The following is a 27,041-nucleotide window of genomic DNA, read 5'->3' as shown; positions in this document are numbered from 1 at the left end:
TAAATATTGCATAACTCCCACAGTGCAAATTGTAAATTATGGATGTCTTCTCGCTTATGAAGCGTTCAGTGAAAGGTAATCAACTTTAATGCTAGATTTTTCCTTAATCTTTTCTTTTCCTTAATTAGGATGGCAGCTAGTTTGCATTTATTTATGAATATAATAACTAAATGTATCTTTGAATTCAACTAAACAGGCTCTTTAGTATCTTGTGATAGATGCATTTCTCTTTCATTTTAATTAGTGAAGAACTTGGTAATTGCATTTAGAAAAAAAATTAAAAGTATCAACAATGACCAAAATATTTCCTGTAGCACATGTAGTGCATGTGTATATTTATTTTGTCTTTGAAGACAGTGGTGTCTAATTCCTTATTAATGAGTTAAGATCTAAATTTGTAAATTTGCCAGCCATTTGTTTCCTCTCCCTAGATGGTGTTTTATTGTTCATTACTATTGGTACATGAATATGCATATTGCTTAAATGTCACTTATGCTACAACAAAATTGTATAATAATTATTGATAATTATTCATATTAGAATATTAATTGAATTTAATAAATCACTACAGCTGTTAGTTTTCAGATATAATTTTGTTTTATTTACTCCTTAATCTTTAAAAAAAACCCCAAACCCAAGCATTTCCTGTCACAAATTTCTGAGTTTCCTCATGATTAGAATTGCAGTAAGAGTCACCTAACAGCCTATTTAATATCTAAATTGATTCTGCCAGAAAATAGCCTTATATAAATGATTTGAATAAATACAGGAACAGGCTGCCCAGAGAGGTTGGAGGTATCTGTACTCTTGGAAATATTAAAAACTTCCTTGGACGTGGTCCTCAGCAGCTTCAGCTAATTGGATCCTGCTTCATGTAGGATACTTTCTGCTTGTGTGATTCTTTGATCAGTTGTGCAGCCAACAATAAAAAAGAAACATTTTTAGGAAAATGGCTTACTCAAATCTAGGAATATAACTGTATCCACCAACACCAACAATCCACCACCACACTATCAATTTTTGTACTTAACCAAGAGACATCATTCAAGTAGACCTGTTTTAAACTAGGTTGTGTACATTGTAAATCAAGGCTCTTACTTGTGCTAGCATAAGAGTAAGTTCGTATAAGTTCAACAATTAGGTTGAAAATAAATGAAGGAATGGAATAGTGAGGTTATGAAGTGACTTTTCAGTGCAGGGAACAGGAAGCATAAAATTTTTTAAGATAGTTTGAGTGCCTGGAATAGTAGTGGATATGATTTGGTGATATGTAGCTGCTCATCTACTATGTGAGCAACAAATATGTATGAAAGAAGGAAATTACGAAGAATAAATAAGGCAACTGATTGCCTGTCATATTTCAGTTAATTTTATATGCTTTTAATTCAAATCAACCATCATTTCAAGCATTACTTTGCAAAGCTTCAGCTCCTTTTAGAAAAAAGCAGAAGCAATGCAAAGAATGTTTTCCTCTATTTCTACATAATTTCTGTGATGAAAAATAACACTTTATTTTTAGAAAGTTATTAGAGATTTGATTTTTATTGCTGAATTTAAATTTAAAACTTATAAGTACTGTGTTGTTAAAAATATCTGTACTACTGCTGCTCTGTTTCTTCAAAATTGGCAAAAAAAAATAGCAGTTCTATCTTGTGATCATTTTGTCAGAGTGACATTTTCAAATCTGCTGGTAGTATTTTGTTAAACACTGAGATAAAATAGCTTACATAATGAAGCAGAATATCCAGCGTGGGGAATAACAACTCATCTGAGTCACTTCCTAAGTGCTTCTGGTTAGATGGAGGAAAACTTGCTTCCCTGCAGGTATTCTTCATGTTACGTGCTATGAACATAACACAATCATTCTCATGATTTAAAGCAGATTTATAAAACTATGAAGTTTAGGTTTTTTCACAGCTCTCATATCCATATTATTGAATTATAAAGAGGTGCCAGTGCCATGCTAGAACTTTCTGAAGTTTTTTTTTTTATATACATAATAAGTAATTTGATTTATTTATATTTAGTTAATTTGATACAGTTGCAACTCCTTATCTGTCAGTCCAATCTGCTGTTATTCTGTGTACTGAGGTCTAGGGAGGGATCGTTTAACGATTGATGGAAAGTTTAAGCCTTTGTACTTGATAGCTGGTATAATAAAAGTATGTGTGCCGTTAACTGGCATCACGGTAATTTGTAAAGAAATACTCAGTTTCACAAGCCAACTACAGATGGTTATCAAGTTGCTTCTGTTTATGTTTAAATAGTACCTTGGATTTTCTTATCTTACACTTTCCTTTTTGTATTTGGTTGTTTGCACACTGTTTGCACTTTCTCAACATTTGCCAGATGTGCTGAAATGTCTTTCCTGTCTTATAGGTTGTTGACTGTGCTCCTGCTTTAGTGATTAATGCATGGTCACAGAAACACTTGGTAATCACCAATTGATTCAGTACTTCAGAAGTCAATACTAGCAATTTGATTAAACAAGTATATACTTAAAGAAGCAGATGATGTTGCAAGGGCCTGTGATAACAGTTCACAGAATATGACAAATATGAACATTGAAATCATACTGTGCTACATCCTCTTCTCCTTCAATCCCCATCCCTGTGAAGGGGTGACCACAAGCCATACGGTCTAAGCAGGCATAATTTCAGGCTGACAGTGGGCGTGTGTTTTCCTTCCCTGTGAGGGAAGACTTAGGCTTTTAAGTACACTGTTGCACTTGTGTGAAACAGTGCTGTTACAGACACCAAGTGATGTCACTGTCGTGCTTTATTTGTTAAAATACTGATGTAGGACAGAATGTCTTTCCCAGTTGTTAGTAACTGAGAAACCATGGTATCATTTGTAGGCAGTGCTAGTCTATCATTTGTTTACTCCTGCTTCTTCCTTCTGAAGCTGGTGGATTTTGGTGTCTTTATTCTAGACACATTAGTCTTCACATTAATTTTTAATGAAATGGAGTAGGTAGAAAATACCTTCAGAAATTCGAAGTTCGATTCTTTTTGTATTATTTCACTGACCCTTGACACTGTTCATTTTTTAAATACTCAGTTGATCCTTCTTCCGTTACCCTTTTACATTTTCTTTGTAAGGATTTTGGGAAATACGAAGTTCCTCTTTAAATAGAAGATTCTGATACCAGACTGCAGGAAGTCTAAAAATTACATGCTTTTTGTTCTATTTATTTTTATTTTTCATAATTAAACCCAGAGTAAAATTAGACAAAAGAAGCCATTGTGTTAGGGAAATGTAAAGCAAACAGAAAAGAAACCCTGAAGACATGGAAAATCCTAAAAACTTTTACCCACAATATCAACATTTAACTGGGGGAATCACTGTTCACTGTTCAGTTCTTTGTATGTGACAAAGTGAAATGAAGGTCATGCTTGTCAATAAGGCCTGTAATTTGGGGGTGCACTGCTGCATAAATGTGAGTGTCAGTGTCCCTGCTAGCACTTCTTGAAAGTCAGTGCCTTGCCAGTCAATGCAGGAACACACCGTGTACAAAGTTTGGCTGAAGAGGAAATTAAATATTCATGATCTGTGGGCATTTCTTTTTAACATTAAAAAAAGAATCATCTCTTGAAAAAGCAACAACAATAGCTATTACCATTCTTAGCATTCCTCACTTGGCATCTTCACTGAAAGACTAATTCCATGTGAATTTCATGAATGTAACTCTTCATCAGTCCAATATGCACAGGTGTTTAACCTGTTGTAGGAGAGGAAGGCTATGATAAACATAACATCCTTTCGGTGGAGACATGTAAACCTGGGGCCTTCAGCTGTTTTATCAGCTTTATTTTTAACCCTGGTAGAAATACAGAGTTTGAGAAATTGTCCTTCTATTAATTTGATTAAGGTATGATCAGAAATTAAGAAAGGCTTTCTTGTGCCGGAAGGGCAACAAAGCTGCTGAAGGGTCTAGAGCACAAGTCTTATGAGGAGCGGCTGAGGGAACTGGGATTGTTTAGCCAGGAGAAAAGGAGGGTAAGGGGAGACGTTATCGCTCTCTACAACTACCTGAAAGGAGGTTGTAGCAAGGTGGGTGATGGTCTCTTCTGCCAAGTAACAAGCGATAGGACAAGAGGAAATGGCCTCAAGTTGCACCAGGTGAGGTTTAGATTGGATATTGGGAAAAATTTCTTCACCTAAAGGGTTGTCAGGCATTGGAACAGGCTGCCCAGGAAAGTGGTTGAGTCTCCCCATCCCTGGAGGTATTTAAAAGGTGTGTAGATGTGGTGCTTAGGGATGTAGTTTAGTGGCGGACTTGGCAGTGCTAGGTTTATGGTTGGACTCCGTGATCTTAAAGGTCTTTTCCAACCTAAATGATTCTATGAAAAGCAGCAGGAAAAGGTATTGGGAAAAACAGCCCTAAAAGGAATGGTGTTCTTCCATTCACTATAAGTATTGTCAAAGATGCAGTATGTAATATGTATTCTTATCATGGCAGTGTTGCAAAAACCCCCTCCATTTTTAAATGGAGCATTAAGGATACTGATTGATTAGACCTTTTTTCAATGTTCTTTAAGTAGTGACTTAGAAGCATAGGCCACCTGCACCTATTACCCTCATTAAAAAGCTTTAACACGCTCATAAGAAAACCCCAAGATAGGTGTTGGAACTGTATGCATATTTCAGAAAACAGTTTTGGAATGCGTTTAGGCATATCACTTGATTCATGTTTCCATTAAGACTGCCAAGTGGGAAAATGTCCATGTTTTTTCTTTGCCTATCTTCTGCTCTTTCAATTTTATAATATTCTGTATTCAGTTCAGTGAGCACTTCTTCATGAGGGTTTAAAATTCTATTTTTTGTGATGTTAAAAAAAAAAAATTGAAATTGCCTATGTCAGTTTTCATGTTACCAAAAAAGCACTAAATGAACCAAAGATGTAGCAGTTATTTAATGAAACTGCTAGTGCTTATCCAGTATTTTATGAATTAGTCAATTAATCATAGAATCGTTTAGGTTGGAAAAGACCTTTAAGATCATCCAGTCCAACCATTAACCTACACTACCAAGTCTACTCTAAGCCAATCAAGGGTAGACTAGACTAAACCATGTCCCGAAATGCCACATCTACCCATTTTTTGAATGCTTCCAGGGATGGTGACTGCACCACCTCTCTGGGCAGCCTGTTCCAATTCTTGACCACCCTTTCCGTAAAGAAATTTTTCCTAATTTCCAACCTAAACCTCCCCTGGCGCAGCTTGAGCCCATTTCCTCTTGTCCTATCACTAACTACTATATCCTTAGCAGTCCCAAATCTCAGGTAGCTTGTAACCAGTGGGTTTGTAACTAACTGCATCATTTCCAGTTCAAGGTCACTCACAGTTCCCTGTAACATTCACTGCAGTTATCCACTATGGCTGTTCTGTGTGTTATCAACTTGAATGTTCTAAGGAAGGAAAACATTTTCTAGTTCTCTAATACACTTATGTGATTCCTATGGGGGTATAACACAGAGATTGCAATCAATGTCTTGAGACACCTAGTGAAAACAAACAATTTTGAAAAGATTTCTTGATTAACAGAAACTCAATCATGCTACATTTTCTAGTATGATGCAGCCAAAAGTGCATCTTCAGCATCATGCAAAGTAGAATGAGTTAAAAATAAATCCTTTGACAGGCACATAATAACATCTAATCATAAGAGAGACCAAGTCCACTGAACTAGTATGTTAATTTAGTTAAGAATGATTTCATGTTCATTCTTGTGTTGATGAAATGGGGCCCAAATTGTAAAGTAATATATCAACCTGACCAATACTACATGTTCAGTGCTACACAGTGGGATGCTCAGATAAAATACAGTTGCCATATGAAATGACATTTTAATATATTTTTACTATATTTTCTTCCTCTACAATTTGGTGTACGAGTATCAAGTTTCAGAAGTTACACCCTTTTTAGGTTGTATTCTTCAGAGTAAGGGTCTGTTCCCTTCTCCTTCTGCATTTTCTAAATCTAGTGATATCTCCTACATTTTAAAAGCCTTCTGTGCAATCCTTCTCTTCGTGACCTTCTAATTATTATTTTCCATTGTTGAATACACTTCCCTGCTGTACCTCTCCTGTCTGTAGGCTGCTTGAATACATAGAACTATAAGCAGAAAGCCACTGTCAGCTTCACAGGTCTTTCTGGATCATGGGATGCAACACACAGAACAGTGCTCACAACACAGGTCCCAACGCCCAGTCATGGGCTTCTGCACTGCCCTGCAAATGAGGAATTACCAGTGAAAATTCATTATTGTCAAGACACATTCCCAAAACTGTCACATGAAGCTCGACATCCTATATGGTGTGAAATATCCTAAGATTATCGCTTATCAGATAAATAGGAGGAAACATGACTGCTCAATGTTCAAGGCTCAAATGATACAAATAGTGTATATTCTGGTTTTGTACTGAAACCTTTCATTGCCTGGATTTGATATATGTTCATAATCCTTATAGTTTTGCTGCTTTGCATCCTGTATGCATTTTGCTTGTTTATATATAGATTTTTTCATGTGATATACATGCTTTCTTATGAAAACTACTCATCCTCTGCTGTTTTGCTTGTCAGGGAAATATTTTGCTTCCTTAATTTGACTGCTAGTATTTAGTATCTTCCAGTGTTTACTATTATGAGATCTATTTTTTCCATATATATATATATATGGCAGCAAGTATTACATGATAGTAATTACACGGTAACATTGCAAGTCTTCTACCTGTAGTCTAGCAATACTCTTGAAATAATAATCAAAATTCTATGTCTTGTAGGTTTTTTGCTTTCATTTTTATTGATTACCATTCCAAGCCCTCTGTTTCACAATTCCAGCTTGGCAACAGATGAATTCTTTGCAATTGCGAAAAAAACTTTTTTTTTCTTATGAATCGCAGATTTTGAATAGAGAGTTTTGTGGTGTTAGTTGGTGTTCTCATAAGTATGGCATTGTTACTAAATTTGGTTACCTGTACCCTTAACCTGCCTTATCTGTAAAGAAAGTGAAGAAAGGAACTAAGACTCCATTTAAAAGGATTTGAAATGTTTTCTTTTCTACGTAACTCTGAAAAAATGGTTTAAAATCATTGATTAAATCCTGCTCTGCTGGAGTGATGCAAACTTCTAATTAAATAATCATGGCATATCGATTGTGTAACACTGTATGAAGAGAGTAAAAGCAGACTTCAAAATTTTTGCTGCACGTATCTACCACTGCTTCAGCCCGGGCAAATTGGAGGGTTCTTTAAGCAAGATACCTACAGCACACATCCAATTCCTGCCTTCTCAGTGTATAAACTCTTGGCTCTAGCCAAGAAGTATCTGCACAAGTGTTCAATCCCTTCTGTTAAGATTCAAAGATTAATTTTTCCTCTAAACCCTTGTTTTAACTGTCCAAAGCTGTTCTCCTCAGATTTTGAGGTAAAAATCACAGCTTGGCCCCAACAGAATGATTGGTTGGGTATGTTTCTTAAATCAAATATTTAAAGACATTTCCTTTTTGCTTTTATTTCCAGGATCAGTCCTAAAGGCTCTTTGTTTCTAATTTCACCTAGACAAGACCCATTTCTTTTGAAACCTTTCAGGACTGCAGATACTTCCCATTCCGGCAAAAAATTAAGGGTTTTGGTTTTTATCAAAGTGGAAAAAGCCCTTGGTTTCATTGTCGGTACACAATGAATCTTGCTGGAATATACAGTTAAATACTCCCCAGTCATATGAGGCAGCTGGCTTCAGATTCTTGTCTGCCTAATTCAAACCAGAACCTTGCAGTTACCACTTTGTCATCTTAGGTGAACGCTCTTACGTCTGTATTCTGGTGTGGGTATTTCATTTGCCTCTGCCTGAAGCTGTTCTGTAGATTTAAGAGATCCAGAGAATCTTACAATCTTCAACATTTTTATTTCCCCAGCAGCAAAGTTGTATTCTGTCCTGCATCCTGTGCTGCTGTTGTAGGGACATGAGGATTCCTTTGCTTTGCAACAAGTCTCAGCTTTTGAGATACCTACTGAAAATACCGAGTTCAATTAGTTAATCATCCACAAGAAATGATGGCAGAAGGGTATTATTGTCCATAAATGTTTAGGTTCTCAAATTCTATAGCTGAGGAAATGAAACAAAGTCTAGTATTAATGTAAACATTAATATTTGTGCACTGTGAACTTCTACTGTACAAATATTTTAATTAAAATAATTAAATTTCTTTAGATATTGGTGGGATATAAATGGTAGGTGTTTCCTGGTTTGGTGAAAGAAAATTCTGACCTGTGCTTTAACCACCAGAGTAACTCTGCTCCTCAGATATGCGCTTACCTGCTAATTTACCTGTGCAGAGATGAGATACTGCTGATATGTTGGTGGATTTAAGCATTTGTCAGTGCATCCGACACACCCATTTTTGGAAAGATGCCTGTCTTCATTTTGTTCGATGTAATTATCAAGGAGCAAGTTCTCTTTGTTCCCGTTAATACTGGGCTACCTCTTACTGTGGTATATTTCTAGATTTTGTTTTAAAATATTTTCAAGTTCTGTATCTTGTAACTATAGCACTGAGCAACAAGTTGCTGACAAACTTTTTTGAAGTATGAAATGTGGGGTTTTCTTTTCTTCTTCCCTTGATGTTACCACATTCTGTTCCTCAGGATGTTTTCTCTTTCTGTGATTCCTTTTCAGCTGCTGCACATAAAGTGTGATAACGATGAACATATGTTTCAAAGACCCTCTACTTTTTACTGGTGTAACAATGAGGATTCACCTCCTTGTTTAGATATCTCTTCCATTACGCTTACTCCTAGGAGTTCTCCTGACTCTAAACTACCATCTGGATTGTTAATACCACCACCTTCAAAAAGTGGTCTTCCAAAGCCAACCAGTGAATACAGCTGCCCAAGACCTCGTGTAATCCTGCTGTGCAAAAGCTTTTTCAGTTTTTTTAGCTTTTCTTTGTTCTCTGTTGTGTATTAACTTGTATTAAAAATGTGCATTTTGTACAGTGGTTAAAGGACAGAGCAGATGTATCTTAGATTCTCTAGGGATACTCTTAAAATACAGAATTTGTGAAGATTTGCCCTTACTTCTACATAGCTTTTTCTCTCCCAACCCCAAAACATAAATTCTTATTTTCCCAACATGTTTAAATTAGTCCTTTAATTAATTACCTCTGGGTTATCTGTCAATCTTTTTGTTACAATTCTTTATATTAAGAATAGTTATTCAAAACAATTTTAAAGATCCAACTTCAAGGGCTTCCACCCCACCCCACCCATGGATTAATAGAAAAGCAATCAGCCATTAAATACTTTTTAGCATACTTTATAAAAACTCTGTGCAAAATGAAGGTTGAAAATTATTCTTAAATATGAAATGGGCATATTGCCTGCTTTTTCATAGCAATATGCTTATACATATACTTTTCTTCCATTTGCAAGTAACATTTGGCTGTATTTGGCAAACATCATGGCTTTCTGCATGTGTTCACTAAATAAAAATGCTTCTTGTGCTCATATGTATTCAAAATAGCGTTTCTTAAAATAACTAAATTATAGTTTTACTTAAAATACCTGTATCAGTAGTATCAAAATGGCCAGTAAGTTCAACAAAATGGCATATGGAAAGGAAATGACAGTGTAAAGTTTGGGTTTGCTTTTTTTGCCTAAAAGACTCATATAAGACTAAATGTAAGTACTGTTTGTTTATTTATGTAGCTTCTAGGTAGCCATAAACACTTAGCAAATAAGGAGGATCCACATTAGCATTTACTATCTCCAAGACATTCTAGGATTATCCATCAATGTTGATGGGAAATGTAGGTTGATATATGGCATATACCTATGCATTAAACCTGATTCCACCTTCCTAATGCAGACAAAAACTATCGACAAGAGAGTTTTGTTTGTATGAAGAACAGAATAGGCAGTTCATTGTATGTTTACTTTGGGTCAAGCACATCCATTGCCCTACTTTGAATGGATACAGATGACATCCAGTGATCTCCCTGACTTAAATTATACTGGTTCTCTGACTGTGCACAAAGGCTCCAGGAGGTTAATGCAAAGTCCATGAACATGGCAATAAGAGCCTGTTGTGTCTAAACACTATGCACTGAAATCTTTTTACAATAGATTATCTTTGAAATTGCTAGGCTAACTCATGTTGAGGTCAGTAAGGGTTCTGTATGTGTAAAAAAACAAAACAAAACAAAAAAACCCCAAAAAACCTTAAAAATTAGTTATTTTATGAGGTTAATTCAGCTCTGGTCTTGCCAGGGAATAACATGACTAATTTTTTTTTAAACAGAATGAAAAAAAAAAAAAACAAAACACCAAAACCCGCAGCATGTTAAATGTGTATTTATTTTCTTTTCTGCCTTTTTTTTTTCTTGGCACTTCAGTATAGTTAGGTAGAAATATCCCAGGTTTTTGGAGGTATTGAACAGTTCTAGATCTCTCTAATCCAAATTTAAAATATGAATTAAAAAATCCTAAGAAATAGGAAATATAGGACTTCGGAGTCTAGTTTTCTCTTTAAGCAGGGTATTCTGTGGAAGACCATGGATCAATATTCTTTCCATCTCAGCAGCCACTGCAGCTTCCAGAGACAAATAGATGTAGTTCAGAGCTACCTATAGACTTGGCTCACAAATCTGTGCTGTGTGCTATGAGAGGGCAGCTTCAGTTGCTGCAGCGAGGCACTAAAGAAAGTAGCATTCCAAAATAAGGTTTAGGTCCATGAAACTCTCATGGACGTGCAGTGCTGAAGATGACCCACTTGCCAGGTTGTTGTATTCATGTATTCTGAATAAAAGGATCTGTGCTTAAAAATTTTCACGTGTACATTTTGGTCAAAATGAATCTTATTTAAAAGTAGCAGGGTTTCCCTGTGCCTGGCTGTATAGTCTTCCTAATACACAGAATGTAGGTTTTTTGTCTTGTCTGAGTAATAACATTAACATGCAAACTAGTTTTGCACATATATTTTGCCTTTGGTTTGTCAATCTCAGTTTTAATTTTTTTCATCTGTCTTTAGTGTTCAGTTTATTCTGACTTGACTGTGCCTCGTTTGTGTCCTGAAGTAATGGACTGATGGCAGGAGTAATTAATTGTTAAAAAATAAATACGGCTATAGAATGATGGTAATTGTTGGATTTGGGTTTTCTTTGCTTATCCAGTAGTTTTTTGAACCCTTCCAAATTCCTGGGACTTACTAATGAAATCTCTTCTGTTACACGTTCAAGGATGAGAGTTTTATTTTGGATATTAATATTCAGTGTATTGCATGTCTAGGTTGTTACTTACCAAAAAATATATTTGAAGTTTTGATCACACCAGATTTTTTAGGTTGTCACATAAGTTATCATGTAAGGAAGAATTAGTAAACAAGAAATATTGTCATTGTGTCTTTTAATTTTAGCTACTTGTTCTGTGCACTCTGGAGCGTAACGTATTGTTGTTGTAGTATTACCTTAAACGGGTCTTCTGAACATATCTGTGTTCATCTGCCTGCAATAGAGAACTGCTTGTCACCAGCTTATTCAGGTTTAACTGTGATACATTTCTGGCTGTACCAGATGGACTGAAAATGGAAAAATTACAATGCTGCTTTTATATTGGAGAGTTTTAGCATGTCTCAGACTCTGAACTGCAAATGCCATTTGCTTGGTGTTAGGAGCTGTTTTTTGCATGCTGATGGTTATTTTTAACTTTTTTGAAAATGTGGCTCTTATCTGCATGCTGAAGAATTCAGTGTTGTGACCTTTCATGTGGAATATTGCCCTAATATTTATTGTCCTTATTGTAGGCAGGCAGTGTGACACCTAAATCACCCTCCACTGACATCTTTGATATGGTTCCCTTTTCTCCCATATCCCCTCAGTCATCAACACCTACTCGCAATGGTACACAGCCTCCTCCAGTACCCAGTAGATCTACAGAGATCAGTAAGTTTTGTAACAACTGACCTAATTTTTGCTTACATTATTTTTTTTTTAATGAAGCATCTTTAAAGATTTACGTACATTTTGCATGAAAAGCCAAATACGGGTTTTGTAAATCGCATTCGGTAATGGCATTTCATTTTTATACCATCTTCCCTAAGTCATCGATGTTGCTGCCAACTTACATTATAAGCAAATTTATTTACTTGCTGAAGCTATTATATAAACAGTTTGAAGGAGTTTGCTTGGGGATTTTAACTTGGCTTTTCTTTTACAGTATCTCCTTTGTACTTAGTTCAAGAAATATTTTTACTTCCTGTTAGTTCTTTCCTTGTCAAGCCACAGTTGTAGCATCTAAAGCCTCCATTTCTGGGGAAGACAGCAGGTGGAGTAAGTATGGTGATGATGATGCAGAAGAGAGAGATGAAGGAATCCCTCAAGATGTAGACTGTCTTGGAATACTATTTTTTAATACTACTTTTCATATCATCTACAGCTTTGTTTTTCAGTTATATTTGATGAACCCGTCCAGATCTGTGTACCACTCCTAAAAGATATTCAAAAGATTATTAACAATAGCAATTTTATTTTCCAAAGGCTTGAAAGCAGCTAGGGTAAGGTTCTTGTCTTCACTGGAAATCTTTTAGCAGTCCACAAACTATCTTTAAAAGCTTTGGAAATCCGTTGGGGGAGAGGAGAGCGGAGCATACACAAGCAATGTTAGAGGTTGTAGAAATAGTGGTCTGCGTGTATCTTCTATTTCTGATGCCTATTTTAGTATGGATAAGGAACAGTAATGTTACTGCCTGCCACCTTATAAAACCACATTTGAAGAGTTTCTGTCTGTTTTGCAGAATGCTGCTAGTATGTAGAATTTTCAGGTATGAGTGAGAGTGCTGCACAATTATAAAAATGCATTGTACAACTTAAGTCAGTGCAAGTCTTCCTCAATACCATATCCTATGCACCTTTTGTTTCCATTGCTCAGAATTACCGTCACCCTCTAAAGAGACAAAGTAGATGTCAAGGCTATTGATTCAATTTAAAAAATCTGTTCTTTTTTAAGAGAAGACTTTAAATTAATTTAGGTTAATTTATATGGGTTTCTCAAAGGGTATATTAACAGAATTTAAAATATTCTATTAAGAATAGTTCATATTAACTATTCTTAAATAACTTAAAAGAATATTAGAATATTCTAATAGAATATTAGAACTGTTTATTAAGAGAATTTTTATGGCTTTGTAAAGAACAACAAAAAAATAATTCAAAGACACCGCCTCCAAGAACTCCTTTTGTGTTTTCAAATGTGTTCCTCTGAAACTACAGACAATGCCATAAAATCATTTTCAGTATGCATATCCAGCTTCAAAAATAATAACTTGAATTGAATTACAGGACAAGATTTTTTTTTTTTTTTAAGTGGTCGTCCTACCTCAGTTTCATGGAAATTTTGGCTAGAAATCTTGTTGGAGTCAGTGCTGAGTGGTCTTGAGAATTCCAGCTATGTAGTTTTGTACTTGTTTAATCAGTGGGTTTTGTAATGTAGAAAATACTATAAATAAGTTGCTTATTCACTGATATGACTGTTTAAAATAGTTGTTTCTTCTGCGCTTCAATAATTTGCATTAAATTAAGATTATGTAGTTCAGAGACATGGCAGTCAGTGTCTGTTAATTTTCTGTGCTCCTCAGTGTGCCGTGCTTCAGAGAGAGATTACAGAAGGACATCATAGTCTTTATACTTTGATCCCTGCTCTTTCAGTCTACATCATAGTATTTTATATGTTGAAAATTGTTGCATTCATCAGCTATTAAGACCCTTTGGCATATTTGAAAAATGCAATTTGAAACTGAAGACGAATATTTTATAATCAAACAAGGACTTACTGTCTTAGATGAGAAAGTTCAGCTCCCATAACAATCTCATTCAAGCTGTGTAATGTTACATTCCTATAATACTGTACAATAATACATTGTTTTATATGGTGTTATTGCTGCTGGTACAAGCAAGCTGGCATTACTTTCTCCAATACAAGTCAGATAGGTGGCAACCAAGAGGAACCAATGTTTGGAGTCTCCCATTTTCTGAGGTCTTCTGAACATCTTTTCATGTTCTTATCTCTACTTTGTCACTGCACATGACCATTTTTTTCCATCACGTTTGATGAATTTATGGGGTGATTTTCTTGGATTTTATCATTTTTATAATTTTTATCACATTCAGTAGTAAACAAGGTGAAAGATTAGGATGTACCATCTATTTGCTAGTGTCAACCTCAGTTGCTCCATTCATGTAAGTGAGGTTCATCTGCCTGTTACCTAGGGATGGCACTTGGTTTGCTCAAGCAAAATGAGCTTTTCAAAGCCAGTGTTCATCTTACTCACCAACTGGTCAGTTTGACAAATCACCCAAGAATAACATTGCACAAGAAAGACAGGTCCTATTTGTAGGAAACTGGTAACAATACCAAGTACTTTGGATTCCTCCAAGACCAAAAGCTTCATAGCTGATAATTGGCATCAGGATGCCAGTTCAGCTTTTCATAAAGAGAAATGCCTAGAGTTAGAGTTTTGCTTGCCAGGTCTCCTTTGGGTAGTTCGCCCAGCAAAAACTGAGGGTTTATAAATTACATCTTTTGCTTTGACTAGCTCACAGTACGTAGTTCAAGACCCCTGGCATTCTAATACTGGAAGAGTGCAACACTGACCTTTTTTCTGAAAGGCAGTTATCTCCAAAGCACTTAAGCTTTAAAAAAAGGAGAAGTTTCTTGAAATTTTGAGTTCTTATTCGGCACTATACCAATATGGCTTCTCAGTAAATGTCTGCTCACTACTGCGTATATCAGTGATAGCAAATAGATTGTTTTTTTCTATTTTAAAGGAGAAAATTGCATGATTTTTGGACAGGAAGTTTCAGATTGGACAAATATGTGGTGTCTCTTTAGGTAAGAATTGCAAAAAAGTGATTCTTTCAAAAACAAAAGCCCTTTCCAGAATTGTATTTCTACTCAAAATGTTTCTGAGAAATACTTCTTTTAACACGAAGTTTGCAGTAAACAACTTGCAGGCTAAACATAAACATTGCAGCCAGGTATAGTAATTGCTTAATTGAACAGTTGACCAATCTGTAGTTAGTGCAACCAAAAATGCAATGTTAAAGACCATGCTGCTGCTTCCTCAGGGAGTAAGGGATTGCAAATGTTCTTCTAAGTTATCTTAAAGGACAGAATTAATTTATTAGTTTTAATTAATTAAAGGAGGAGTTAATTTATGTGGTTCTTGTTGGCACAGCATTATTGTCATATCTGAGAAAAGGCCTGGAGAGGAGCATTCTCTGTCGAATGGTTCAACATTTATTTCACTCAAATGCATCTTGTACAATCCAAGGTCACAACTGGCAGATGTAGAAATCTGCTCCAAGATGCTATCTTTCCAGAGACATTGAAGAGTCTGTTGTCAGAATAATTGTGGGACCAATTTTTATGCTGTAATAATTCCAAAAGAAAAAAATATGGAGTAGCCTGCAGCTAAAGGAAAGGCTTCCTGGACTTCACTACGTCAGCTTATTCCAAATATTTTCTTGGGTGCTTGTCTTAAGTGTGATTAATTTTTATTTGTCATCACAGCTGCTCCAGGACATCTGGGGAAAGCATATATCAGCATAAGTCTGTGCCTGGATGATAGCTAAGGTAAAGAAGATTGGGATGCAAAATGCAGCAGAAAAGCCAAATATTTGTAGTTTTGTTTGGTAATTGCTAGTTTTCAGGTTATTACAGAGTGCAGGTTGCTACTCTCCAGTGTTACGTGTTTCTTGTCCTGATAGGTCACAGAAGCAAGAATTTATTACCTGTTCATGTCTTGTGTGGTTTGAGTTCCAGATATAAAACATCAGCATTTCATGGTTTTGAATTTGTTGGTCGATTTCTCAAGCTGTGAATTTATTTCCATCCAGAAATTAATGGGAAGGGGAAAGGAAATTATATGTGCTGTTTGAAAGGATCGTTTTCAAAGGCTTACTCGTTGCTATGTATTGGAGAAAGAAATGCCTGTCTGTGCTACAGTTGTTTTGGGGAGTATGCCAGGCAAGATATTCTTGTTATAGTTAATCTTCATGCAAATACTCTAGCCTGAAATGAAAAATTGCTGATTTATCCCATCTCTGCTAAAAAGGAGCACCTCTGTGAACAGTGGAGTGAACACTAGCAGATAAGCTTATGGAGATTCCATGCAATAGTGTAGCTCTGCACAGTGATTAAATTTTAGTATTTGTCTAGTTCCCACATGTTCTTCAGCTTCTGTTCAAAAGAGAAATACTGATGATGCTATTGAAAATATTTCATGGAACTTTATCCCTCCCTGACTCTTAGCAGTGCAATCTCAAATAACACACAGACTTTAAATGCAGAAAAACAGTTGTACTATGGACTTTTTCAGCCAGTTTACTGAAATGGTTAGCAAGTTATAATAGAGAGAGTTCCCAAAATAATAATTTTTCATAGAAACTCAGCTAGGAAATACTTCTCTATTTTGAATTTAATTCTGTACAGGGTTTATTAGGCTCTGTCACTTAGAGTAAGTTACACAGGTTAATTTTATAGTCTGCCTTGAATAACAATGTAAATGAAATAATCCTTCACCTGAAGGCAGGTGACATTAAAGGAGCTAAAGCTTCTGCCATTCTCCTGCTAGTGAGCTCACAAGTGCTGTCATTAATAAAAGCCCAATAATAAGGCATGAATGAGATAGTATCCATAACAGTGTACAGAATACTTGCTGTCAAAAATAGTGGTAGGTCATATTTCAGTACTGAGAAATGCAAGAGTTGTGCTCTTTACTGTTTTTTCCTAGATACATTCCTTGAATGTTTGCTAAGGCTTGGTGTTGAAACTGGCTGCTTTTAGCTGTCTGATCACACAGAAAACTGTCAGTTCCTTTTAAGGGTAAAGAGAGAACCTGGGGAAGCGGGGGAGAAAGAAAATGGACCTACATAATGAACAAATAGGCTTATGAGGAGCATATAAAGCATAATCACTTTCTGCCCAGTAGAGGTTAGATTGAAAGTCGGAGCTGCTACACATCTGAAAGTTACTTGGTAGGAGCTTCGGAGCACATAAGGACACTGATTATACTGGAGCAGACCCATTTTGGCTGTGAAAGAGGCAAGGGATAAGGTAGATCCTAATTCTTACATTAGATTATCCTAGTTAAAGTCTCTTTTGCATGTAGATGGTCTGCCTCTGCCAGGACAGACTAGATTATTTTTTTTTTTTGTTGGCTCAAGTGGGCTTTTGGAATAAGGCTTTCTGATCTGGGCCGTTTCCTGGTCCCATGTGACAGTTTATAGCTTTTTAGCCACAGTTTTTGTAATATGTAATTAATCAAGTTCCTTCGTGTTTCTGTACTTTATTATGGGAATGAATGCTGGTAGCTGCTAATTATTTAAAATACCTATTGTGCAGCTTGATAACACCTAAATGATTAGGTCAAAACCCATGGAGACTGACACACAATAAAATGTTGAAGAGCCTAGACAAGTACAGGTCTAAAACTCTGACTCCAAGGAGGACAAAATAAAGACATTTATTTAGCTATATGCACGATCTTCAGCACTGATGAGTGGCAACACTGCAACATGGATTTTGTGTCTAGTCAGTTGTCAGCTTCCATGTCTTGCATGTTGAGGGTAAAATTTTGTGCTTACCCAGAAAACTGTCTAGTAATTTCGAAGACACTAATGGCCCCTTTTACTCTCATGCTCTTAATCTAACATTGTTTTAAGGTAGGTAGTATGCTTACCAGGTTTCTTGCTGGGTGACCATGAAAGTTAGGAGATAGGATATGGTTTTAATTTTCTCTCCACCAGTAACAAGACTGTATTAACTTGGTTCTGTAAATTTTGCAATCAGTGGGGTTGGGTTGGGTTAGCAAAATTATTTTCTTACTGGTTTAGTTCAACCCAATGTGCGATAGAAAAAGTCAGTATAGATGGCACCATTACATGTAGAGAGAAAAAAAATCTTATTACTGAGAAGAAAGAAAGAAAAAAAAAGGCTAGATACCCTCAACCCAAAATATTTGGGATGTAAGATGTGAAGAACTAGCATTACACTGTTCTAGTAAGAAAAAATAAAAATGTATTGGAGGTGTTTCTTCTTGTCCAGACAAAAAAGAAGCAAACTCTATTAAATGTAGGCCTTACCTTCCATCAGTAAGGGCAGTTGTTTAAAGATGTCCTTAACCACCAGATGGTAAGAAATGGCAGATGGGGGTCATGAAGGCTAGGTTGTTTACAAGAATATGTTTCTGACATAATGTTAAGATGAAATTTGACAACTGAAGTCCAGTTGTTCCCTCCTCATTTGTGAAACACCTATACACACCGATGCCAGAGCGCATTTCAGTAGAAGATGCCCTGTTCAAATTGGAACTTTTCGTCGATCCCTAAAATTCCTTGAGAAGGCACAAGCATTAATGAAAGCTAAGTATAGGCTTAAACAGAAGTTGATGGTGTTCTTGGAATAATACTTGAGTTTTAAACTTTGGAAAACTAATCAAGACGTGGCTTTCAAGTTTGGATGTTAAAAGCTGTGGTTAATAAGTTGCATATCTGGAGGTGCTATTATTCAGTTTGTAAGGAGATGCAAGCTGAGTTTTTCAGAGAGCTGTTGCTGTAGCCCATACATTTTCTCTCAGTGACTCACTTTTCTGTTGTTCCAGAGAGAGACCTTTTTGGAGCAGAACCTTTTGACCCTTTTAGCTGCGGAGCAGGAGATTTCCCTCCAGACATTCAGTCCAAACTAGATGAGATGCAGGTAACTACTGGGTTATCAATTATGCAGTTTTCTATGGCTGGATGAATGTTCTTGAAATACATATCTACAGTATTCTGAAAATGTATTCCAGACTGCACACACAAATATATAGAAAAAAACCCTACCTATTTCTGACTATTCTTTCTGTAGTATATCTCATGGTCTTTGAGTTGGAGTTTGAATTTGCTTGCGTGAAGATCCCTACAGATGTTAGCCCATGGTGTTAATATGGACACCTGCACTGATTTAGGGTTTATCAGCAAAGTAATCAAAATGGATGCTGCTACTCTTGCTTGGGAAGGGACTGAGTGAGCTAAAAAAGAGAGCTGAGGCGAGAGCCCTGCGGATACACTGATGCTGTTACTCTTCAGTTCCAGCAATCACCACCACCCTGCTATACCCTGATCTTTCCCTCAGTGGCATTAGTGTGGTTTTCCATGGCGTTGGCATCGGCAAAGTACATGCTTAAGGGGCCATGGTAATTTTCTGCTGCCTTTAAAAATGGCTGTATTTGACTATGGCACTCTGGGACAATTAAACTATTGAGAATTGATTCAAGAATTCTGAACTGATGTGTTTCAACCAACAAACATCATAAAATGTTTGTTGATTCTGAAACACTCAACAGTATTTGTTCAGTTATTGACACGATTTTGAAGCAATTCTACAGAAAGCCTTCAGGTTTTGGAATAAATCACTCTCTTCAGTCAGACTTTCCAAACTGCTAGTTCCTTGCCAGGTTGTTTATCTGGGTTTTTTTTTCAGCAGTCTGCCAGCAAAACAGAAGGCTGAAAATACTGGGAACTTGAATTTCTAGGATCCTGGCTTCTCAGCAGAAAGTGTTCCCAGGGCTTCCAGCCCTCTTGTATCTCAAGAGCCCACAAAGTCCAAGAGAGCTAGCTTTCAGGCTCCTCCAGTTCTTCTTTTCTGCCTGGAGAGCAGCAGAAACGTGTCAAAATGGCTGAAATAAGATCTAAATACTGTTTAATTTACCTAAGTACAATTTTTGAATTGCTGTTCATTGTGAAATTTCATTTTCCATGTCAGTTTAGGATGGTGCCACTGGCAAACTCCACTCACTGTGAAGTAAGAAATTTAGATTCTTGCTCACCTATGCTCCAGCCCATATAATTTCAGATAGCAGCTAAAAGCCAAAACTGGCTTCTTTGTAATTTCAGTAAAAATGCTTGTGTTTTGTTAATGCTGTAATGTTATTACAGAGCCCTTCAGCACAAAAACCCCAAATTTTTTAGCGCCTCACATTGATACATATCAATGTTTCCATTGTGTATAGCCCATTTTAGGAAAAAATATACTGTAGTATCTGTGGATACTAGCAAGAATCCTGTGACTGTAGCTGAACATCACACACTAAGAGTTCTTATTACAGGTAATACTTTGGCAAAATTTTATATTGTCAGCACGTAATGCTGCAAAGTGTTACCATCTCACAAAACATCAGTGAATGGAACAGTAGAAATCTTTATCAAAGATTTTTGAAGTCATAAAATGAAAAACTCATATCATTGGTTGTACTCTCTTGACCTAGAAAAGCAGACAACCAGCCAGTAATAAAACCCCCAAACCTTAGGTTGTTACTGTGTCCTATTGCAAAGAATACTGTATTGGTCACGTATTCCTGCCGCACATACATATTTTACTTTTTCTGACTTTTTAATTGCTTTATAAACTAGTCGCACAATTAGAGAGACTAGCATACCAGTCTTAGCATGCCCTGACACTTTACTGAAAAATTGTGGGTCTTTATGTAGGCACAAAACTTATTCATGTATAATCCAGCTGAGAAACAGTGTAAAGCTGACAGGTTATGAAAAAAAATTTCTGACCTTGGCCAAAGAAAAAGGTATATGCAGTTATTTTACTAGGTGGTTGGTTCAAAATACAGATTGAAACATGTTTTTTCTAATATCTCTTTTATCTTCTTGTGCTTTCCTGGGTGCCTAGCGTCAGCGATGGTTGGTATATCATAATTTAATAATGGTATTTAAAGCATTTGCAATTGAAGTGTGCATGTGTTCATGTCTGGTGTTTTTATTTTTATGCATATGTGTGTACATAAATATAAATATAAAAACTTTTAAGATTTATATTTTATATATACAACTCTGTAAGTCAGGGCCATTTTAATTTTTAGGGGCCTACAATTTTTAAGGTAGGGACAGCTGATTTTAGTTTTCTTTAGTCTGTCTTATCAGCTGCTAATAGCCTTCATTTTCATTGCTGTTTGTTTTCCATGTGTACTAGTGAAATCTCCAGTTTTCATCAGATTGTCATTAGTGAAATGGTTTAAGCAAACCTTTGATACACAGATTTTTGTGTTAGTACAATCACATTTGTGAATGTGTTTTTAATTGGAACTAATTAATTAAAAACTTGCAATGAGCAAAAGATAGCTGTGCTAGAAGTCAGCAGTTGTTAGATACACAGCCTGTAAGAAGGAAGGTGAAATGGACTGACAAAAAGTAAAACCACAGAACATGTAATGTCCTCTAGGAAATCTAACATTAAGAAACAGGAAAGAAAAATGTAGGTTTCTTTCCTTCTCTGGAATACAAAGTGAAGGAATCTGTTTTCTTCACATTATGATAGTACAGCTGGAGTTTCAGTAAGTATGTATTCCATTTAATATACAAAGGTAGGTTGTTTATGGACACATCTGACAGTTCACAATATAAACTTATTCTGAGTTTATGCAGTTTACCCTACAGTCAGAGTGGCAAGCAAGCTGCCTCGGCACGAGGCAGTGACTGCCTGGCTGGAGCAGCCTCAGTCCACACGCTTTTATCCTATTTCTCATGTAGAGCTATGTCAGATGCATCAGCAAACATGCCCCAGTCTGCAGAAAAGCTGGCTTGGCATATGCGTGCGTTGGAAGGTGATGTGTAAGCAAAGTGGGAGAGGACAGCACAGCAGAAGAGGTGTTGGAGAATAAATTCTTAAGTAGTGGGTGCTTTTCCTTTGCATCGGATATTCTGTACTTAATGAGATCAGATAAAGTTCCCTGACCTCTGGGGAACACTTTTGTTTAAACTTTAGTGAGGATCCAAATTTCACACTTAAGCTCTTTCTATTCCATTTCTCAGTCCAATCTCTGCTGATCTTTTTGGAGAACTCAAAACTCAAACATGTGCCAAGATGTGCCTTTTACAGCTCTGGCCTCTCTCTGATGACTATCCAACCTCCTGTTTCCCCCCACCCTTATGCTGAAACATATTTTCACCCTCTCTATTTTGACTGTATCCAGACATTAATAAAATGAATCTGTCTCTTTTCCCAGAAATCTTGCAGTGAGGGGAAGTTTCCCTAGATCATGAATCATACCAGCAACAGCTGCTATAATATATTAAAATCTCAAGGTAGTTAATATCATAAAGCTTCCAGGAGCTGCAAGCCATTCTCCCTGCATGGCCTGAAGCAGTCAGTAGGCTTGACATCTTTCCATCTGAAATAAGTTATGCTCAGCCCTCTAAATTATCTTCAGAGACGTGTAAATTTGTCATTGGTTCATGGGGTCTGTGCTGACTTAAGCTCATTGAGTGAAGTCACTGTGAAATGATAAGTGACTTAACCTCGGAGCCATAAGGTTGACTTCGGCAAATTGATCTTCTGATAAAATGGAAGTTCTTTGTCTCTTACTGTTCGCTGTTTTGAACTGGAATAGCTCATGTCTTTATATCATAGACACAAAAAAGTGGGAGTTTTGGAAGAGGGGTTGTTTTCAGGTTGCTTTTTTCTAGTGAAAATAAGCTTTGCTGCTTTCTTTAAGAGACCAATCATATATGTTAGTACAATACCATCATTTTCCTGGGTAACTAAGATGTTCAGTCCTTGAGTTAAGTCACCTTGGAAGTAAGAAAGTTATGTGACACTGTCGTCATAGGGTTACGAACACAGAAGCAAGGCACAATACAGATGCACACATTATATCCCTTCCTGTTCCCACTCCTGTCCAGTATCAGAGGATGGCCTTTTTCTGCATTCCCTGAAAATCAGCAGATTTGAGAGATTTTCTGACCAAATGAGGAGTTATTGTTTCCTGAACCTTTAAAATACAGGAAGTCATGGCACACATTTTTTAATGACCAGGCAGTGTGTTATGCTGAGAGCACATGTTATTAGAAGCTGAAATGTTTGAATTTCACAAGGCAAAGTATTTTAAATGCTGTGTATTAAAATTAATGATGCTTTTTTTAATCTATGTTATGTAATGTGTACCAAGTGTTGGTTATATATGTCATTTTTAAAGAAAAAATATTCTGCCTAACACATTAATCGAGTTTATTAGAAAAAGATAAAAAGAAATCATAATTTATAATCTGCTCAGTCATTCCAGCTGACATCATTATTATTGCAGCTGTGAATGCAGGGTTTTGGAGTGGAGAGTTGAGAGGAGGCGTATGCTGTATGGTGAATATTATAATGGTCATACAGCAGCTTCAAGTAGGAGCCATAAGACTTGAGAGACGTATGCAGTTCGGACATATGTATGAACTGCATTCCTGAAAGCGGACATAAAGCTGTAACTGTTCTGCATTGTTGTGAGAACTACAGGATAGGATACTTACTCTGTTTTCTGCATTAATCAGTTCAACAGGAGAGTCTTTTCTTGAAAACTTGTCTTTCTGCAGCTTGGTTGACTACAGTTGATTGGAATTTTTTTTTAATATCATACATTTACCAAAGTATAGTTTTGGACACTCTAAAAATTGTTTAAGAATTGGGAGTTAATTTGCAAAACTTGTGGGATTAGGAATGGAGATGGCTGTGGGAGATCTGAAGTCTGTGCTTTCCTGATCCTTAGGAATTTGATTGCAATCACTTTGCCAAAGAATCTGCTGGACTAGGATGTTCTGATTCCTGCCCCTTCCCCCCCGCCCCTTTTTTTTTTCTTTTTTTTCTTTTTTTTCTTTTTTTTCTTTTTTTTTCTTTTTTTTCTTTTTTTCTTTTTTTTCTTTTTTTTCTTTTTTCTTTTTTCTTTTTTTTCTTTTTTTTCTTTTTTTTCTTTTTTTCTTTTTTTCTTTTTTCTTTTTTCTTCTTTTCTTTTTTCTTTTTTTTCTTTTTTTCTTTTTTCTTTTTTTTCTTTTTTCTTTTTTTTCTTTTTTTTTCTTTTTTTTCTTTTTTTTCTTTTTCTTTTTTTTCTTTTTTTTCTTTTTTTTCTTTTTTTTCTTTTTTTTCTTTTTTTCTTTTTTTTCTTTTTTTCTTTTTTTTTTCTTTTTTTTTCTTTTTTTTCTTTTTTCTTTTTTTTCCTTTGACCCTGTGGTTGCCGTAAGAGTTTGAGCCTACTGGTAACTGTAGTATTCTGACACTGAAGTGTCGTGTTTCTGTTATAGACAGCTATGTGCATGATTCACTTTTAAGCATGCATGTGTTAACACTGCAGTTCCTGGCACTGTAGTAGTGGGTTTTACTCCATATCAATTCTGCCTGTTATAGAAGCTGGGTTCTCAGGTATGCAGCTAATAACAACACCTGGCAACTGCATCACTATTTTCTTTTAGAACAGAAGATAGTTCACTATGGTAATAAAGGGTAAAAGGCTGTTTAATAATTCTGATACGTATAGTGCAGCAATCTCTTAATGGGTTAACATTGATCACATTGCAAATATGTGAAAATGTGGTTGTTTTAAATGCAAAACATCACAGACACCTTAAAAGATGAGGACTAAATGGCAGGGGGGAAAGTGGTCTGGAGTGAAGTTGCAGAAGGAAAGGTCAAGGAGACCACTGTTCTTCAGGAAAGTAGAAACAGTTCAAAGTAAAGTCATAGCAAACACAAGGTAAGTAATAAGTGATCAAATACCAGTTTGTGTGGAATAAAACAAAAATAAAAAAACCCCACATGATCAACATAGGAGTGAGATGTGTGCACTTCCAAAATGCATGATCTGATTTGCTCTCAGCTAGCCAGAAAAAGGGGATTGGAAGTGCAGCTACATAAGATACCAACAAACAGTGCTTAAATGTATAGAAGATAAGAGTATGCAGGACATGCATGGGATATGTGTTCAGTCATAGGGCTGGTACAGTTCTGAAAGGGCTCTCCAGGTTGCTAAGAATGAAGTTAGTTGTCCTTGTTAAACCAGTTGCCATAGCTTTTCTACTATTGCAGCTGTATCCAGCATCCTCAGGCTGAAGCACGAACTGTCCCTTTTACAACCTCAAAACTGGACGCAGCCTTTAAATACTTTAAAAGATTAGCATTTCAGACACACCATAACTTGCGGGGTTTACAATTTAACAGGCTAGACTGTAGGGCTAATTCTCTGAATTCTCCTTCTGTGTAAGCAGTTCTTCTTTGATTGCAGTTACATCAATTAATAGTATTCTTTGGGTAAATTAACAATGTCTATTTATAACAGGATGTGTTTGACTTGGAACTTCAGATACTGTTTGCTTGAAATAACTTTTGCATTTAATGCTCTTCCTGTTAGCTCTTTGAAAAATACAGAGGGGGGGGGGGGGAAGAAAAAAAAAAAGTAGTGAAATACATCAGTGAGCTTTGGCAGCACCATGTCACCCGCGTAGGGCTAACTGGGTAGGACAGTTGGAGAAGCTTTACACCACAGTACTGCTACTAGCTCATCATCTCATAGTATGAATCTGCCTTTAGGAAAACTCAAATTTTACTTGGAAAATCTCAGATCATTTAGTAACCATTGCCAGGAATTTTATTCTGTTTCTCAGCATTACTCTTCTGATGGCAGTAGCTGGTGGAGTTATTAAATATTCATATGCTTTTAAAATTCTAGCCTCTGGTTTAAATTTGTTTGATATTAAGCGGGTTTGACTTAGGATTTATCTTTAAAAAACAAAAAGGTATGCTCTTGACATACTGCTGTGCGTTATGAGAAAAGGTTTGACTATATATGCCTATTCCCAATACAGATTGCTTTACAGAAAGATTTGTTTACAAGTTGTTTGCTTCATGAAAGCACGTGTTATTGATTTCATAGCATACAACCAGCATTCTCTAAGTGAACTGTGTGTTAAGACAATGCTGAACTGAACATTGTGACAGCTGCCACTGGAGCTGATGTTCTCAAGGCATTTCTGTTCATAGCCCTAGTCTCCAATTGCTTATGGCTTTGCAGTACTTTCAGCTAACAGACTGAAATTTTCTCGACTCAAAGGTGACTTTTCTCTTGAAGGCCAAGCCACAATTGTTCAGCTTCTTTTAAAACAGAAAGAGAAATGAAAACAAGAGCACTTTCCCTGTATTAGAAGTGCTGTTGTTATTTTAGAACTGGTGCAAGCTAAGTACATTTTTTAAACCAAGCACAGGTACTTGTAGAATTAATTTCTTTTCAATAGAGGAGTTTTATAACCATTTTTATATTCCTGCTAATCTAACTAATGTGAGTAAAAAGAGGAATTTTGTTCTGAAAATTTTAAGAATTTCTGATATTAGTAGCAATGTTCATGCTTATCAGACTCATTAAAGTGTAAATATAATAAACTCTTGGTTCATATAGCCCTAATCTTTCTAATCTGTAGCCCTATAAATCATGTTGAATTTTACTCAAGAACAATGTGGTGCATATCAAGTTTGTTTTTTCTATATGTATTCAGTATTTTTATTCTAGAATATTTTCCTCATTTTATATACATACAGTATTATATACATACAGTATTTCTTTGTTATACCAGAGATGCATCCTTTTGTAAGTTAATCACTAAGACTTACTAAAAATCAGCTGACCAAATAATGTAAAGTCTGTGAAATCACTGAAGTATCCTTACGGTTTATCTGCCTAAAGATAAGCTCAAATTTAGATGTTTTTAGAAAGAGAGTTTAAACCTCCAGAAGTCTCTTTCCTTTTCATTAACTATGTCTTATTTCATTGCAGGAGGGGTTCAAAATGGGATTAACTCTTGAAGGCACAGTATTTTGTCTTGACCCATTAGACAGCAGGTGCTGATGCCAGGAAACTAAATGTGAAATTCCTACGCAGTGGGTTTTTTAATTCTGAACATGTGTTCACAGATATTAACCATGTGCCAAAAATTGCTTTTTTTCAACATGTAAACTCCTGTGAGGTTTGCCTCTGTAAAAATCCAACTTATTTCCGGTCTTTCCCTGTACAAATGTAAAAAGTTGTATTTGTTTATGAAATATGAATTAAATTGCGTTGTTGTGTTTCTTTCACACTTTGGCCCAAGTTTACTATGCTTTATGGCTTTTATCCTGAGAAGTTCTTCAGAAAGCTCACACATACCCCTCTCTGTTTGCAGATGTACAAGCATGATTTTTACATAATACTTCACTT

The 27,041-nt window shown here is 36.0% G+C and overlaps 1 protein-coding gene across 1 annotated transcript in view; it reads left to right on the top strand.

Moving 5' to 3' along the window:
* The window catches only part of GULP1 (GULP PTB domain containing engulfment adaptor 1), an 84,924-nt gene extending 58,281 nt beyond the window's left edge, over positions 1-26,643 (top strand). Inside the window, exons 8-12 of the mRNA XM_075710514.1 lie at positions 8,679-8,903; positions 11,802-11,940; positions 18,657-18,751; positions 20,717-20,727; positions 26,622-26,643. Coding sequence (XP_075566629.1) covers positions 8,679-8,903; positions 11,802-11,940; positions 18,657-18,751; positions 20,717-20,727; positions 26,622-26,643 — 492 coding nt within the window. The remainder of the gene's footprint in view (positions 1-8,678; positions 8,904-11,801; positions 11,941-18,656; positions 18,752-20,716; positions 20,728-26,621) is intronic.
* The last annotated feature ends 398 nt before the right edge of the window (positions 26,644-27,041 follow it).

The sequence above is a fragment of the Pelecanus crispus genome, chromosome 5 (genome assembly GCF_030463565.1).
Source record: "Pelecanus crispus isolate bPelCri1 chromosome 5, bPelCri1.pri, whole genome shotgun sequence".
Lineage (NCBI taxonomy): Eukaryota > Metazoa > Chordata > Aves > Pelecaniformes > Pelecanidae > Pelecanus > Pelecanus crispus.
Note: the sequence above shows the minus strand (reverse complement) of the source record. Positions and strands in the feature narration are given on the sequence as shown.